Source organism: Anoplopoma fimbria, chromosome 6, assembly GCF_027596085.1.
Source record: "Anoplopoma fimbria isolate UVic2021 breed Golden Eagle Sablefish chromosome 6, Afim_UVic_2022, whole genome shotgun sequence".
Classification (NCBI taxonomy): domain Eukaryota; kingdom Metazoa; phylum Chordata; class Actinopteri; order Perciformes; family Anoplopomatidae; genus Anoplopoma; species Anoplopoma fimbria.
This window is the reverse complement of record NC_072454.1, coordinates 12791165-12808107: the sequence shown is the minus strand read 5'-3', so window position 1 is coordinate 12808107 and position 16943 is coordinate 12791165. Positions and strand designations below refer to the sequence as shown.

At 41.5% G+C, this 16943-nt stretch overlaps 1 protein-coding gene across 1 annotated transcript; it reads left to right on the top strand.

The window, feature by feature from the left end:
• The first annotated feature begins 254 nt into the window (after positions 1 to 254).
• On the top strand, positions 255 to 16370 carry ogdhl (oxoglutarate dehydrogenase L). Its single transcript, XM_054599760.1, has 23 exons — positions 255 to 290; positions 913 to 1136; positions 1545 to 1715; positions 2649 to 2751; positions 4521 to 4636; positions 4728 to 4882; positions 5349 to 5495; positions 5880 to 5970; positions 6058 to 6237; positions 6335 to 6463; positions 6926 to 7105; positions 7191 to 7343; positions 7943 to 8045; positions 8175 to 8303; positions 8858 to 9008; positions 11647 to 11774; positions 11847 to 12025; positions 12175 to 12246; positions 12946 to 13071; positions 13965 to 14037; positions 14131 to 14294; positions 14395 to 14549; positions 14655 to 16370. Exons 2-23 carry the CDS (start codon positions 915 to 917, stop codon positions 14776 to 14778), a joined length of 3051 nt encoding a protein of 1016 aa, XP_054455735.1. The 5' UTR covers positions 255 to 290; positions 913 to 914; the 3' UTR covers positions 14779 to 16370.
• The last annotated feature ends 573 nt before the right edge of the window (positions 16371 to 16943 follow it).

The window sequence follows — 16943 nt, the reverse complement described above, 5'->3', positions numbered from 1 at the left end:
TAAAACCCCTACAAACACAATAATACATTGATTTCTGATCAAAAAAGAAAAAATTTAGTTTGTTAAATTTAAGTATAATTTTCCTTTCTCTGACTCCCTGAGATGGTGTGTATGTCCGTTACCTAGGCATCACTGGCACCTTTGGGTGCATCAGGCTGCTCGCTGTGCACAGGAAGCACCACCTGACGCACGGGGGCGGGGCGTGTCCGGCCGTGCGTGCCCTCGGATCAGTCACCTTCACTGATACCTGTCCTGTTTACATCCTCCGGCGATGACAACACGAGTCTAAGGTAACTGTGATCTATAGTCAAAATGTGGGTGACATTTTTAAAACCACGCACTATCAAATGTCCCGTGATACTTGCGCGAAACGCAGAGACTAGGGGAGATTATGAGGATTTATGTTGACGTTTAGGGATTAGTGAGGAGGAAATGGACCCAGGATGAAAAAAGGCAATGTTTGGGCATTGATTGCGTCGCTGTAGCTTGAAGAAGCGTGTAAAGCATCCTGCAGGGAAAAGGTGAGCACCATAGCAGCAGTAGGTGCTGCAGCGGCAGACTGTCCTACTTTGGCTGTTTTTGCGTCGTGTAGCTGCAGATACTTTACGCATTAGGCCGTTACGTGGCCGCACTTATCTTTGCAGAGCTTTTACATTACGTATACGCTGCTTCGCAATTATAGTGCGATATATGCGCTCTGTGCGTAACCTTCAATTCAAGCAGAACAAGTGTTTGATGTGTGCCATTCAGAAATATCCAATTCAGAGGTTGTTTGTAATAAACCATCACACACCAAGTTATGCACATTTTTTTTAATTTTTTTTATAAATTGTCAATCAAAACAGCGAGATGAATTGCGGACTCTCTCTTACCCCCAAACTTTTTCTCTTTCACTTTGCCTCCCTCCTCCAGCTATGAGTTCGTTTCGGGTGTTGGCGGGCGTGCTGAGGGGTGGGGGTGCTGGAGGGAGCCAGTGGGTGCGATTGTGTGGAGGTGGCCCGGCCAGGCGGCTGGTTGATCCCAGGAGAGGCTGCTCCTCCGGGCCTGAGCCTGCTCTCTCCGCGGTGGCCAGCAGCTCCAGCTATATGGAGGAGATGTACTTTGCCTGGCTGGAGGATCATAAAAATGTCCACGAGGTAACAGAGTGCAACATGTGCCAAACTTCTTCCCACAATAGTGAAGAAGAGAGGACAATGCAAAATTGAATGTGTTTTTGCCCATGAATGGACATTTTCAGGGGGATGTCCAGCACACAGAGTTGGGTGGGAGTGGGTAGAGCAGCTACGTCTCCATGAACTGCCTTTGCCAGTGTTGGTGTTGAAAAGGGCACTTAATAAATGTGCACTAGGATGTGCTGGTAGCTTATTTGCCTGGGGCATTTACAAATAACGGCTACTGCTGCGATGTCTTGGTTTCCTGTCCAGCCTTTCTCTGTCCTGTCTTCCCCAAACCTAGCAGTCAGTAAGCAGCAGGGATACTCTTCGTCAGTGTTTGTGCGATGGACCTGCTGGCCTCTGCTGGATCTGTCTTTCTGTGCGTTCTAGTCTTGGGACGCAGTCTTCCGTAACATGCAGGCCTCCAGTCCGTCTGGCGAGGCGGGTGAGAGACGCCCCTCCGCTCTGCTCCAGGGCCGAACGCTGTCCCACTCACAAGACATGGCACAGAAAGTGGTGGAGGACCACCTGGCCGTGCACACTCTCATTAGAGCCTACCAGGTACTCCACACCCACCCGGCCCAGCTGTGACACACACACACACACACAACACACACACACAAATAAACACATCAGCTATCAGCTTGTATAATGTACATTTATGTTATTTACAAATGAAGAGATTGATCACATATCTCATGGGCATCCGTTTAAATCTTAATGCCATGTCTGTGTACAGAATTAAGATGTCATCTACCTCGAGCCACAGCTGGCTGACTATTTGTATCTCCGACGTGTGTGTGAAAAATGCATCAAACAAAATCCACTTGAATTGCCTAAACAGATGCATCTGGCAATGAAAGCTGTTTATACTGTGTGTCCTTGTATTAAAAGGAATACACAATTTGTTTGTCACTGCACGAGGTTATGCAAATTGCAAGATTAACTCTAACCCACTTACCCTTGCTGCTTTTTGAAAACTGGCAATATCAAAGAGACTACTTAAACAAAACAGGTGGTAACATTTCCCCTCGACCTCAAATTAATTCGAAGAACCATCTGAGGGATTTATTAAATTCTGTCTTTTGGCAAAGGCGTTCCTTTTATTCCCAGTTTGCTGGAATCCTGGTGGGAATGTGTGTGTGTGTGTGTGTGTGTGTGTGTGTGTGTGTGTGTGTGTGTGTGTGTGTGTGTGTGTGTGTGTGTGTGTGTGTGTGTGTGTGTGTGTGTGTGTGTGTGTGTGTGTGTGTGTGTGTGTGTGTGTGTGTGTGTACATAAACATAAAAGCACTCCCATGGGGCTCCTTTCTCAGAGAAGCTGACCTATAACTGAGTGGTAGCATATTCTCTAGCTGTTCACGCTCAGCATTATGATGGCAGCCCCTTGCTGAATCTTATTCTCTCCCACTGTCACTTTTTTTCTTCTTTTACCTGATTCTCCTCAACTCTTCTTTTCTCCCTCCCCCTTCACGTCTTTTTCTGTCTCTCTATGTAGATTCGTGGTCACCATGTTGCCCAGTTAGACCCTCTAGGAATCCTGGAGGCTGACTTGGACTCCTTTGTTCCCTCCGACCTGATCACCACCATCGATAAACTGGGTGAGCTTCACAACCCCAGCAATCATACCAGACACATCACACATAAAAAAAGCCTACTAAAAATCTAAATTTTGAATTTTAGATTTTCATCACGTCTTGAGTTTTTCATTTACTCATGTAAACCCATGTAAAACAGTTTGTATCATTTCAAAAATACACATCACAAAAAAATGTTTTGTCATCTAAATACAGGGCAACAGTAATAATTATATATTTTCTGTTTTAGACTTTGTGAAGATATTGTATAGAACTCCCTATTTCATCCCCCATTCCGAACTAAAGACATGGAGGTAACCCACAGTCAGTAAATATGCTAATTAGATTCCTACTATAGAAGTCATTCCTTCTAATTACCTCGGGATGCTTGTTTTGCTTATGGATTTCAGTCATAAGCATATTATTCTCATTGGCAGGGTTTACTTCAAAAGCTCAACTTGCCTTATAATGAAATATCTGTATTTAAATGTTTCCTCCACCTAATTCCAATAACATTTCTTTATCCCATTGAGGGTTTGTACAGTACATACATGTGCATCTATACACACATTATACACACCCAAGGTTGCATAACTCATCATCAGACTCTAGAGTGTAAGTGGTATTTCAATATAAAAGGCCCCATCACGTTTCACTGCCAAGTCTGTATACGGGCTGGTCAGCCTAATGCTGTCATTAATCTCAGGCCAAGCTCTTGTCATTCTCCATTTCATTTAGCGGACTGAGGATCGGTGGATGCGGGACGGCCACTAAGAGCGATCGAAGTCTACAGTAATAGCTAGTAAAGAGGAGAGAGAGAAAGAGAGAGAGAGAGAGACATTGTGTCTGTTGGCTTTTGTTATCAGTGATCAGTGTGTGTCAGGACATAGCGTTGCATTATGTATTGTTACCCGGGCTATAGCTCCCTAATGAAAGCTAATGACAGCCTCCGTGGCCCCTTATTTAGTCAGCTGATAGTACAAGAGTCTATTCTTGGCCCCCTTTGTCTTTGCTGTGTTCCTAATATGATTTGCACCTGTCTCCTCTTATGTTGCCCACAATCTTGAGCTTGACCAGCTCTCTCAGGTGGACTTTGTCAGCAACTTATGTGGGTCCTCTGATACGGATGCTGTCCTGCTACTGTACTGTCTATAAAAACATCATGGAAGTTGCTTTTATTTCATAAAAAAGCTTTATTTTCAATATTTTTTGTCATCAAAAACAAATTAACTTGGATCATGATGTAAGTTAATTCACTGAACAGTTATGCGCTACTTTTGCAGGGAGCATGACTGTCCTATCAATGAAAAAAATACAGTCCAAAAGGTGATTAGGCTACCCTTTCATTAAAATAATGCATTCATTATGTATTTATTATTCTTCAAAATGGTAAATTCACAATGCTGTAAATTTGATCAAACCAGCAAATCCTCACTCTTGAATAGCTAGAACCAATTATTGTTTTAGTTTTGGTCACATCATTACATTATATCAGAAAAAATGGAGGAACTTAAGATCTTGTTAGTCGAAGTATATTGAAATTTCAGATCATGAATTACATTTAGATAGACAGTTCTTTGTGTTATAAATGTTGTTGTGCTTAATGAAATAATGTGTTCTGGGTGTTTGGTTTGAATCTTTGGATTTTCATTAGAATAGTGCTCCTTTACCCTGTGGTACAGCACAAAAACATGATAGCAATTGATACATATGAATAAAAAAAAAAGAGACTTTTATTACATGTTAGTCCTGTCTCAAAAGGAAAACCTGTGTTTCACATGGTGTTCTCATAGGTTTCTACGGTCTCGATGAGTCTGATTTGGAAAGAAGCTTTCAACTTCCCCACACCAGCTTCATCGGAGGAGCAGACAACACTCTTCCTCTTAAAGAGATCATACGCAGACTAGAGGTATTTTATTTGTTTTCATACATGTGTTAATGATGGGGTAAAAGCCATAAAACTGAACAACGCTACTTGTTTGTTATCTCTTCCTTTTCAGACATCCTACTGTGGTCACATAGGAGTTGAATTCATGTTCATTAACAACGTGGACCAGTGTCAGTGGATTCGGCAGAAATTTGAGACTCCGGGAATCATGCAGTTCACTAACGCTGAGAAGAGGACTTTGCTAGCCCGCCTGATCAGATCCACACGGTCAGCAGTGAATAAACATCTACTGATTTACACTTTGATGACAGCACAATACCTCACTTTTAGTTATAGCTCACATCAGAGCCTCACATAACATTAACTAAACTCTTGCACACACATATATTTGGAGAGATAAACAGCCTATTCTTCATGTGAGCTAATTTTCATCTTTGATGAATGATCTCAGGAGTTACTGGAGTTTCCTGGAGGTGATCTGTCTATTGTTAGTGTGCATACACTTCTTATTGTATTCTTGCTTGTACTATGCTGTTGCAGGGTTATCATTCCTATTAACACACACACACATTGGTACTGAAAAACACAATTCTCTAAACCATTACAGTTTTATCCCAATAATCATATGGAGCTTTAGTTATCATCATTATCAGTCAGTAGTAGTGTAATCTGTATCATCAGGTGTGCAAAAATACATCCATGAACCCTACATCCGAACATTTTTTACATTCAGGTTTGAGGACTTCCTGGCTAGAAAGTGGTCCTCAGAGAAACGTTTTGGTCTGGAGGGCTGTGAAGTGCTCATCCCTGCCCTAAAGACCATGATTGACAAGTCGAGCGCTGCTGGCATCGACAGCGTGATCATGGGGATGCCTCATCGGTACTGTCCATAACACATTTCCTCTTATTTTAGCTTAATCTGTGAATACAGCTGATCCTTGTCCTTCCTTCCTGCTGCTGTCAGGCTGCACAGCCAGCTCTGCTCCCAGCAGACCACATGACACATGACAATAAAAACACTGTGCAATAATAGTTAAAATAGTTTTTTTTCTGTCTGTAAATATTATATTTCAGTTATTGTGTTTTTATTGCTTATTTATAATACTTGTTTTCTTTTCTTTTTTCTTTTTCATTTTTTTATTTTTATCTTGTCTTTCTTTACTATGTCTCTTGTGTGCACTTTACTCTATGCTGCTGTAAGCCTGTAAATTTCCCCGCTGCGGGACTAATAAAGGATTATCTTATCTTATCTTATCTTATATAGGGGTCGACTTAATGTGTTGGCCAACGTGATCCGTAAGGACTTGGATCAGATCTTCTGTCAGTTTGACCCAAAGTTAGAGGCTGCTGATGAGGTGAGGGAGCTGTTGGTACTGTGGAAACATATCAGAGGAAAGCATTCTGGAGATGCTTTATTTCATAACCTTACTCTACACCTATAGGGGTCGGGTGATGTTAAATACCACCTTGGGATGTACCACGAGAGGATTAACCGTGAGACGGACAAGAAAATCACTCTGTCACTGATGGCGAACCCCTCCCACCTGGAGGCAGTGGATCCGGTGGTCCAGGGCAAGGCCAAAGCTGAGCAGTTCTACAGAGGAGACACTCAGGGAAAAAAGGTGGCTTATTTTCTGTTTTTGTGCTGTAAATGTAGATTTCCATTAGCGATACATTGTGCTACTCTGTCCTGTTGAGCCTATGCTGTGATTTTTGCAGGTGATGTCCATCTTGATACATGGCGACGCTGCTTTTGCTGGACAAGGAGTTGTGTATGAGACTTTCCACCTGAGTGAGCTCCCCTCCTACACCACACATGGTACAATCCACGTGGTGGTCAACAACCAGGTACTGGAGTGTTTGGTGTCATGTGACCTGACACATTTACCAATTACCAGAATGCATATATCTTGTAATGTACTCACATGGTATGGCAGTTATACTACGCTTATGCTAATGATCTCACTGTTACTGCTAGATCTTTAATACTTCTGCAACTATTAATTGTTGGGGTTGGAAAATAATTCACTATCTTCTGTCAAGTGAAGGTTTGATTATATTGTTTTATTGATTTGTACAACTTTTTTACCTCTTCAACTTTTTGAAATTAATTATTCCAAGAAAACTCTTAAATTAAATCTAAGAAAAATGAACTGTTAAACATTTTGTTTTACACATATTAAGATATTTCACAATGTTAGTCATAACACATGCATAGTTTGTTGTACTGAACATTATTTCAATAAATTTGCATGTGATACTTTACTGCTCTAAATTATGTCAAATTTGCATGTGATTGCTGGCTCTCAGATTGGCTTCACCACAGACCCTCGAGTGGCCCGCTCCTCCCCCCACCCCACCGATGTGGCTCGGGTTGTCAATGCGCCCATCTTCCATGTGAATGCGGATGACCCCGAGGCTGTCATGTACGTGTGTCGGGTGGCTGCAGAGTGGAGGACCACCTTCAACAAGGATGTGGTCATTGACCTGGTAAATCCCAGCCGAATCCTAATGGATACAGCAAACACAATTATAAGTGCACACTTAGACATGATTCCTGCATGTGTATTTACAGGTCAGTTACAGGCGGTTTGGCCATAATGAGATGGACGAGCCCATGTTCACCCAGCCGCTGATGTACAAACAGATCCGTCGGCAGGAGCATGTGCTGAAAAAGTACTCCGACAGGCTCATTGCGGAGGGAGTGGTGACACTGCAGGAATTTGAGGTCTGTGATCTAAGGCTGTTTGCTCTTGTTAAATATACTGTATATTGGTAGCCGTTGCTGTATACTGTTTTATTTGGCAACACCATGCGCTGGACTATGTGCATTAAATCACGCTTAGATATTACCCTAGCCTTCGAGTAAATATGTTGCGCCAGCACTGCTGTATTTGAGTTTCAATTTACTGCCTCAGTTCAATCACCTAGCCTCACAATCCCTCACATAGAGAATATATTGCTCAATGAAGTTGAAGTACACCTCAAATTCTTGCACCATTCAATGGAATTGCTCAGGCTCTTCATCCAAAACAGAAACTCTGACCGTAACATCCATTCTGAACATTTTTTTTTACACCCCAATGTCAGAGAAATACTTCCTGGCTTTTGATGGACATTGTTTTCTGTTGTGTGGCCTGCTATTTGGACTCATCTGTAATATAGCAAGGCAGAACCATTACTGCCGGTGGAGACTTCCCTCCTCCTGTTATATTTATTTCTCTCTCTCTTGTTCTCTTTCTCTCTGTCTCATTTACAAACAGTGTTGGTTAGCTGTAGTCCTCTAATTGTCGTCAGTTAATATGTGGCGTTTGGCATTGGTTTCAGGAAGAAGTTGCCAAATATGACAAGATATGTGAGGAGGCATACACAAGCTCTAAGGATGAAAAGATTTTACAAATTCGACACTGGCTCGACTCCCCCTGGCCAGGTACATTGTTCCTTTGCAAACCAGTAATTCAAGTTAAGAACCAAAAATCTTTTGATTGACTCCCTTTTCTGTGGACACTTTCTGTTCCTGCTGGAGTAAAACTTCCTCTCTCTCTTTTTCTCTCTGTAGATTTCTTCACAGCGGAGGGAGAACCCAGGAGCATGAGCTGTGTCCCCACAGGACTGGGTGAGGAGGTCCTGCAGCACATTGGCCAGACAGCCAGCTCAGTGCCTCTGGAAGACTTCAAGCTCCACCCTGGTGAGTATAATGGCTTTGTGCTGGAGAACAGAGCAGACAGACAGGACATCTGATGACAGTAGTCCTACTGATATGCTGTGCTAGAAATCTACACAATGGCAGAAGAGCACACATTACTGCAGGATATACAAGATACATGCTGCTGAATGATCAAGATCCTTAAAACCCTTAAACCTCAGTGCCACAATTACTTAATTTGTTGTCTGCGGGGAGGATATTAAGTCAACTAAAGCAGTTCACCTGTAAACACATCCTTTCCTAACAGCAGGTGTTTAGCCTGCACAGCTGATTTGGCGCACACCATTACAATTAAGACTGCCACAAGGGTTTTTAATGTTATTTACGAAACAGTGCGTTAGTCCATTGCGTTTTACACTCGCCTCCCCAGTGCTCACCTAAGATATCACATGGTTTATATTTGCCGTGTGTGTGTGTGTGTGTGTGTGTGTGTGTGTGTGTGTGTGTGTGTGTGTGTGTGTGTGTGTGTGTGTGTGTGTGTGTGTGTGTGTGTGTGTGTGTGTGTGTGTGTGTGTGTGTGTGTGTGTGTTCTCCAGGTGTGTCTCGTATCCTGCGTGGTCGAGCTGACCTAGTGAAGAATCGGCAGATGGACTGGGCTCTAGGAGAGTACATGGCCTATGGTTCCCTTCTCAAAGATGGCATTCATGTACGACTCAGTGGGCAGGATGTAGAGCGGGGCACCTTTAGGTGAGTCCATGTCAACACAACCAAAAACTCAGTGTTGCCTCTGGAAGGATCTATATGAATCATCTATGCCTTCTTATGTCAATGCTCCCACACTAGGAAGAGCCACACACAGTATGTAACCACAGTTTAGTAATAGTTAAGTGTAGTCAGTGAATAAAGAGAGCATTTTAGTGCTATCATTTTTTACTGTCTTTATTTATGTAGATTGAGAGTCCTTTTGAAGTCCTTGTTTCTTCACTCGCTGAATGAACTCACTTACTTGTTTCACAAATTAGCTTTGTCTTTCCTTACAAGGCTTGTTGCTAATTATCTTTTTATAATTCATCAAATGTTTTGTCTGGAGCGCATTGGTTGTCGCATGGTTACAGCGCATGACCTAATTTAATTGATGATGATTTCAACTAACCACCCATCCTAACAATGACATGAATTGATATTTCCCCAAATGTATTATTTTGAAACAAAAATGGCTCATTTGTCGAGTCTGTCGGGGTCGGCCTGCCTGATCGGACATTAAAGGTAAAGAACAGTCAAAAATAAATAGTGAATAAAGTGATGGGGGGGGGGGGGGGGTCTGACAGACAAAAGACGTCAGCACAGTCTCCTGGGGACTGTGAAGCCCACGTGGTGTTGTCATGTTATGGAGGGGCGAGTGACACATGAACAAAACCAGCTCCCCCTTTCACCGTGCCTGTCTCATCTGTCCCCTATCATTTCTCCACCAGCCCATCTTCACTGACACCACCCCCTCACACACACCCCCCTCTCCTCTCACAGCAACATACATCACACTAACTAACCAGAGGCTACGGGGCTTTTTCTTCTGCCTCACATTTACAACTGACATCCACTTCTTCCCCATCCGCTGTCCCCTCCAGCAGGGTAATTTTCCAGGCTGAACAAAAATGACAGCAGTCAAAGACTCTTTGTATCACCTGTTGTTGATTTAAATCCTCTCCTGTGTCAATTGAGAGTCCACATTCTGTTATTTGTTAACTTTCTCATTATACTGCAGCTATACTTTTCCCCCTTTACCAACATTTACTGCTTTTTTCCCCACCTACATTATTTTTCATCCCCCACTACTCTGTTTCCCTTCACAGTTCTTGGGAGCTGAGCATATTGGCATGTTACAGTCGAGTGGGTCTGTTTGCGTTTCTGTGATGTACGTAACAGCGTGCACTAATGGATTCTGTCGTCGTGTTTGGGTGGGTTGCGTGCGCCGTGCACCCCTTTCCCTGACTAATGGGGCCCCCAGGCAGAGGAAGTGTGTGTGTTTTTGTGTATGTGAAAGAAAGAAAAAAGAAAAAGAGGAGTGAGCACACAGTTTATGAGGCAATCCCTGAGAAAGACCTCATTCTCGTAAAGTTCTTGGGTCCTCTTTGGATTGCATGCGAGTGGTTGGAGAAAATGAAACGTGACATTATGGGCATTACCTCAATTAATGCTGGATGCTCTCGATACTGTGCGTTCATCAAAGGAATTCTTGAAAATATATTGTATATACGAATGTGGAGCAAGGATCAAACAAAACAATTATGCAGTACATCATATGCCTTCATTAGTCCATAATTATGGGTGATGTTATTCAGAGGACTCAATTATGATTATCTAGTCTTCAAGGTGGTAGTATATCATGTTCAAGATAACAATCAATAGATTTTGGTTATTTCCTGCGGTTCTTCCGCCTGGCCGTTACATAACCCTATCGCACTGTGTGAGTGTGTGTGTGTGCATGTGCGTAAAAGTCATTAAATTGATGTTAAAGGGGTGTAAGTGACTGTCTGATCGTGCTGGTTTTGAAGGCTGATTCTAGCATTGGGAGCGAGTAGGCTGCTAGAGTTTGTTAACGCTTGGTTCTTTGCTCCCATCAACTCCTGTTGGGCCTCATACTGACTGAAGATGAGGAGAGAGGAGGGTACTCTTCATGGAGTGCCTTTATGTGCACTGTGTGTGTGTTTGTGTTTGTACCCTGCATATACTACGTTAAATCTTTTTACCCTGTTGTTTTCACCACCGTAATTTAAGACCACTTAAGAGTCCTTAAATATTTTGTGGAAATATCAGTCTGCTGTTATAAATACTACACTTTGTTTTTTGTCCTCTACTTTATATACTATAGGTGAAATTATTAAATTAAGTAAAAAAATACAATATGTTTTACCTTTTTATAGATTAAAAAAATGTATAATGTTTTGGTAAAAAAACAAAAAAAACATAATTGAATCAATTATGGAATAATCTTTTTTGTATACATGTTTCACAGCCTCTTAAATTGATATGTGTGGTTGTTTTTGTTTATAACCAATTTTATCAATTCATTTTAGCTAAATATGATGGTAATGTCCGTCTGTTGGTCAGTCAGTCCACTTTGATCCGGGCTGAAATATCTCAAAAACTATTAGATTGATTTGAGATTTGTTAATGTTTTCATGCTCACACACTAAACTAAGATGGTTAACACTGTTAACATTATAACAGCTATCAATAAGCATGTTAGCATTTCCATTGTGAGCATGTTAGCTCAAGCCACAGCTGTGACTAGGAATAAGCCCACAGAGCCGATATCATGGCTGTAGTCCTGTTTCTTCATGTCTGTTTCAGTCCTTTCTGCCTCTGCCTCTCTCATGTTTTGCAGTCACCGTCATCATGTTCTACATGACCAAGAGGTGGACAAACGTATCTGTGTTCCCATGAATCACCTCTGGGCAGACCAGGCTCCTTACACTGTCTGCAACAGCTCCTTATCAGAGTATGGAGTGCTGGGTAAGCCACGCAGCCTGCTGTAGTTCGTAAGTCATTTTTTGTTGCCCCATATAATGATGCCTGTGACTTAAGGTTTTGAGCTTGGCTTCGCCATGGCAAGTCCGAATGCTCTGATCCTCTGGGAGGCCCAGTTTGGAGACTTTCACAACACAGCCCAGTGTATTATTGACCAGTTCATCAGCCCGGGTCAGGCCAAGTGGGTCCGCAACAATGGTATTGTCCTACTGCTGCCACATGGGATGGAGGGAATGGTGAGAAGGGAAAATGAAGCAAATAAAGCAGCCTATACAATGTAATTCTGTAGAATTTACAGCTGAATTTGGATATTTTTGGATTACATGTTTTAGTGTTATTCCTGTTTGTCATCATGTGTCATATGCTCTTCCACTTTTTTCTTCAGGGCCCTGAACATTCATCAGCTCGACCTGAACGCTTCCTGCAGATGAGCAAAGATGATCCTGATCACTTCCCTGTATGTTCACAATTTACAATTTACATAATAGCTCTAATGGTTATACATTTGAGGAACTTTATTACCTAATACTAAAACTCTAAGCCATCACACAGTGTGCTGCAGTTAATATCCAATAGATTCCTGTTTTATCAGCTATGCTGATGTCATGACCACTTAAGTGATTGCTTAAGTGATGATTGCCAATTTCTCTAGAGCTGAAAAGTCTCTTCATTATGGCCTCCAAAGAGTCGGTATTCAGCAGTAACTCAGGTCCCAAGGGCGCGCTGGTATGAGTGAACATTCAAGGGGGGAACCACAGCGGGCTGTATCAGCAGAAGCTTACCAGATTCATCTTCAAATGGGATATTGATCAAACTATTAGTGGGAGAACCCAAAGGGATTAACGTGTGTGTGTGTGTGTGTGTGTGTGTGTGTGTGTGTGTGTGTGTGTGTGTGTGTGTGTGTGTGTGTGTGTGTGTGTGTGTGTGTGTGTGTGTGTGTGTGTGTGTGTGTGTGTGTGTGTGTGTGTGTGTGTGTGTGTGTGTGTGTGAGATACAGTACACCGATGCACTCGTACTGCTTCTCCTGACAAATTCTGAGAAAAAAAACAAGACACCTCTGTAATTCAGAAACTCTACATTAAGTTTAAGTTCTGTTTTCAGAATCAATAACCTTTAAAATGCCTTAATTCTTTTTTTTTTTTTTTTTTTTTTATAGGAGTTCAGTGGTGATTTTGAGGTCCAGCAGCTCTACGACTGTAACTGGATTGTGGTAAACTGCTCCACACCTGCTAATTACTGTCATGTGCTCAGACGGCAGATTCTGCTACCATTCAGAAAACCGGTAAAGTGTAACATTTTTGTTACTATATTTCATGTGTGTCTTAGCTTCAGTTTGTGCTTGTTTTGCAATTATTGATTTTACATTTGAAATTTAGCAAAGATTGCGTTGAAGTCACACACATACAGTAAGACTACTAGGACAAAAAGTCCAGATGGTCCTTTGACTAGACTTGCTGATGTATAGAAGTTCCTTGCTGACATTAAAAAAAAAAGTATTGAGTTTGCTGTGTATTTATCTTTGAGTGTTTCATGTCTGTTATTGGAATGAAATCAAAGTCCCAAACTGAGGTTATGTCCTCTCCACATCTGTTCATTGCTTTATAATGAGACAAACTGTCAAAACTACTATGTTATGATACAATACTATTTAAAAAGGATTTACCTTCTCATTTATGTACAGTACAAATTTGGATCAATATGTAATTTGAACCTCTAAAAGGAGAGTTAGTTTGGGTATAAAGTTTTGGGATGTAAATCATTTCTTCATTTGTGTATATGCAGAGCTCTTTTTTTCAGACTCTCACAGTTTTCAGCCACAGTGAATGTCTTAACTGATCCCCTGTCGCACATAAATGTGATGCTTTGCGAAGCATGAGAAAATGACTTCCTGAGCAAATTAGCAAGGGGGCCAATAGGGGATAATGTTTGTTTTTTATGAAAAACTCTTGACTTGGTTGACTGAGCACAAAGCGTTTTATTTACTTGATTGTTAAAGAAATGTTTTGTTTTCCCAATGCTGATGTTGCCTGCTTTATGGTGGCAGCAAAAAAGCGTGAAAAGAGATTAAAACTTTTTTTCTCTGGAGTTTTTTTCAAAGCGCACAAAGAAGATACGGATGATGGAATCAATCTGTTGTTTGTCGTTGACGGAAACTTTTTCCTTTTTTTCCCACAGCTGATCATTTTCACCCCAAAGTCTCTGCTGAGGCACCCTGACGCAAGGTCCAGTTTTGACGAGCTCGCTGAAGGTCGAGTTTTACTTTGTCTTTGCACAATGTGACATAGCAGTTTGTCATAAATGTTTATGGATTGGTGTAACATATCATATTTGATGTCTGCAGGCACTAAATTCAAAAGGTTGATTCCAGACGAGGGCCTTGCAAGTCAAAACCCAAATAAAGTGAAGAGGGTGATTTTCTGTAGTGGCAAAGTCTACTATGAACTGGCTAGAGAGAGGAAACGGCACAAGTTGGAGAGAGACATCGCCATCATCAGACTTGAACAGGTGTTTAATTCCTCAGCGCATGCCATGCACTGGATTTTGAAATAAGAGTGAAACAATGTCATCATTTCCTCTTCTACTCATTCTTCGACCTCCCCCTCAGATCTCTCCATTCCCGTTTGACCTGGTCAGAGCAGAGGCAGAGAAATATACCAACGCTGAGCTGGTGTGGTGTCAGGAGGAGCACAAGAACATGGGTTACTACGATTACGTCCGGCCGCGCTTCCTCACAGTGGTGGCCAACAGGAAGCCAGTTTGGTAAGGGGTTTATGTTCACTTGTCACCTGATTTGTTCATGACAGATGTGAATTGGAATAACGTGTTTAGAGGATCAAGTGACAAACCTTCAATGTTTTATTTCAGGTATGTGGGAAGGGACCCTGCAGCTGCTCCTGCGACAGGGAACAAGGCCACCCACCTCAACGAGCTGAAGAGGTTCATGGACACAGCGTTCAACCTGAGCGCCTTCCATGGAAAGGACTTGTAACTGAGAACTGGAGCGAGAACCAGACTGGAGGTGCAGTTTTATCTCCAACCATCATGGTCTATTTATTAAGTCTTGGTGTGACAAATTGGCACATTTTAAAACGCTTTTAGCTTTGTGACAATCTGGAGCATAGTGTTTTTAGTAAACGCATTTTCACCCCCTAATAATCTTATGTGAAAGATAGATCGACAGCAATAACCGACCTATTCCTGTATCAGACTGCACATTTATGTTTATTGAAATTCTCTCTTTGTCAGATTTAGTAAGTGATCATTGTTCAAACCCGACCAACAATAGCTTGCAGTCTTTCTCGACCTGCAACAACTATGATGTGAAGGCATCATGAAGCACAACTAGGCGAGAGAAGGCAAAAAATTGGACGCACTAGTCCTCCCAGGGGCCTCACGAGTATCCCAAACACTGAGACATGGGATAGAATGACAAATTGCTGTGCTCTGACCATGTCCCACGTCAAGTGAATTCAAGTTGTTCTTATTTATATAGCCACAAATCACCCTCTATAACCCTTTGTCCTTATACCCTCAGTTTGGATAAGCGACACTCCACACAAAACACCTCATCTGTGGGATCAGTCCATTTACAGGCTAAAATGATGTAGTCTGGATCTGCCCTTTAATCAATCAACTATATTCAGCACAGGACATTTACTATATAAGGGCTTTAACAGAATAAGTACAATGTATGTATGCACCACAAAGTCTTGTCTAAAGAGAACCAGGCACAAAGACTGTCAGCCTCTAAACTGAAACAACTTCAATTCAAAATAAAATAAAATATAACACAAACGTCAAATAAAGGTCACATAATTGTCACCCAGTTGAGTGATGAAGTAGCAACAGTACACTCTTTGTACCCCTAATAACATTCACACACCAAAGTCTAGATTTGTGACAATCACGGTTATTGGAGTAGCTTTAGTACTGTAGATACGTCCATTGCTGCCATGCTGAATACTGGTACATAATAGTAGTATAGATTTGTATTTGTATTGATTTTTGTAGATGAGTAACAGAAGCTATGAGACCCACACAAAACACCAACTGGTGTAAATAAACAATGAATGTGAAATACATATCGCAGGTATAAAGACTGTTTTGAAATTTAACACATCAGTAGGTTTAGTGCCTTTGCTTTGGCTACCTTAGCTGTAAGTGAAGGACTGTGTATTTATTGTCACACCTCACTTCACCAGGAGACGTGAGCCAGCTGGCACAGCCACTTGAAGCCATGTTTTCTATTTAGGACATAAGGCTCAGCTTCCTCTTTGGAGGCTGAGGGATGCACACACATAAATACAGCAACGCTTTGGATGCTTTCAGAGCAATATTGCCGCTTGGTTGTCACATTAAAATCCCCAGGTATTTAACAGAATAGATATTAGTTACCACTGTGCTTAGAAATGTTATGCTTCCTGTTTAGCTATACTGTAGCTTACCCTTTTTCACTTTCTGCTGTGAGATTTAACCATAAACTATGCACAGATGTAATTTAGCATATCTAATTATTTTAAAGACGGATTATGTGTGTTAGTTTTTTAATGCAAAAATGTTCTTCCACAAATGGGTGTGCATTAAGGGATATGCAATAAAAATATATTTAAGTTTAATAACACTCTTGGTCATGATTTTTTGGTTGCAGATGTTGTATTAAAGTGTAAGATGGTTTTGGTGAGAATCCATACATTCTTTTTTTGACAAATACACTCAGATGTTTTGTTGCTACAGACTTGGTGTAGGCTACTTGGTCTGGACCAAATCAGACCAATCATGTGGCAGCAAACTTGAGATTGATTTTTCTGTGAGACTGACATTAAAGTCAGTCTGTATGACTCTGCCCTAGTTGTGATACTGTTATATTCTATTACTGTGCTATCGTTTTCATTTACGGTTATTCCATACAGTGGCTCTTGTTCAGAAAAAGTTTTCGTACACACCATGGCATCATGTGTGTACACTGCCACCTCCCAAGGTGTCATTTAGTAAAGTAAATCAACCTTTAAACACATGCTGAAATTATACAACCAGGTTTTCTGTGTGTCAGTTGTTGTGTTAGTTTGTGATAAAAAAAACATCATTTTAATCTTTTAATAAAAAAATGAAATAAACATTACCCTGGACTATGCAGTGGGTGACACATGCCCCCTC

Excerpts from the sequence above, each read along its gene's own strand:
- ogdhl (XM_054599760.1), top strand. The coding sequence starts at position 915 with ATGAGTTCGTTTCGGGTGTTGGCGGGCGTGCTGAGGGGTGGGGGTGCT. Across the intron at positions 2,752-4,520 it reads CACCACCATCGATAAACTGG|GTTTCTACGGTCTCGATGAG; the intron begins GTGAGCTTCACA and ends GTGTTCTCATAG. Across the intron at positions 14,038-14,130 it reads TTTTGACGAGCTCGCTGAAG|GCACTAAATTCAAAAGGTTG; the intron begins GTCGAGTTTTAC and ends TGATGTCTGCAG.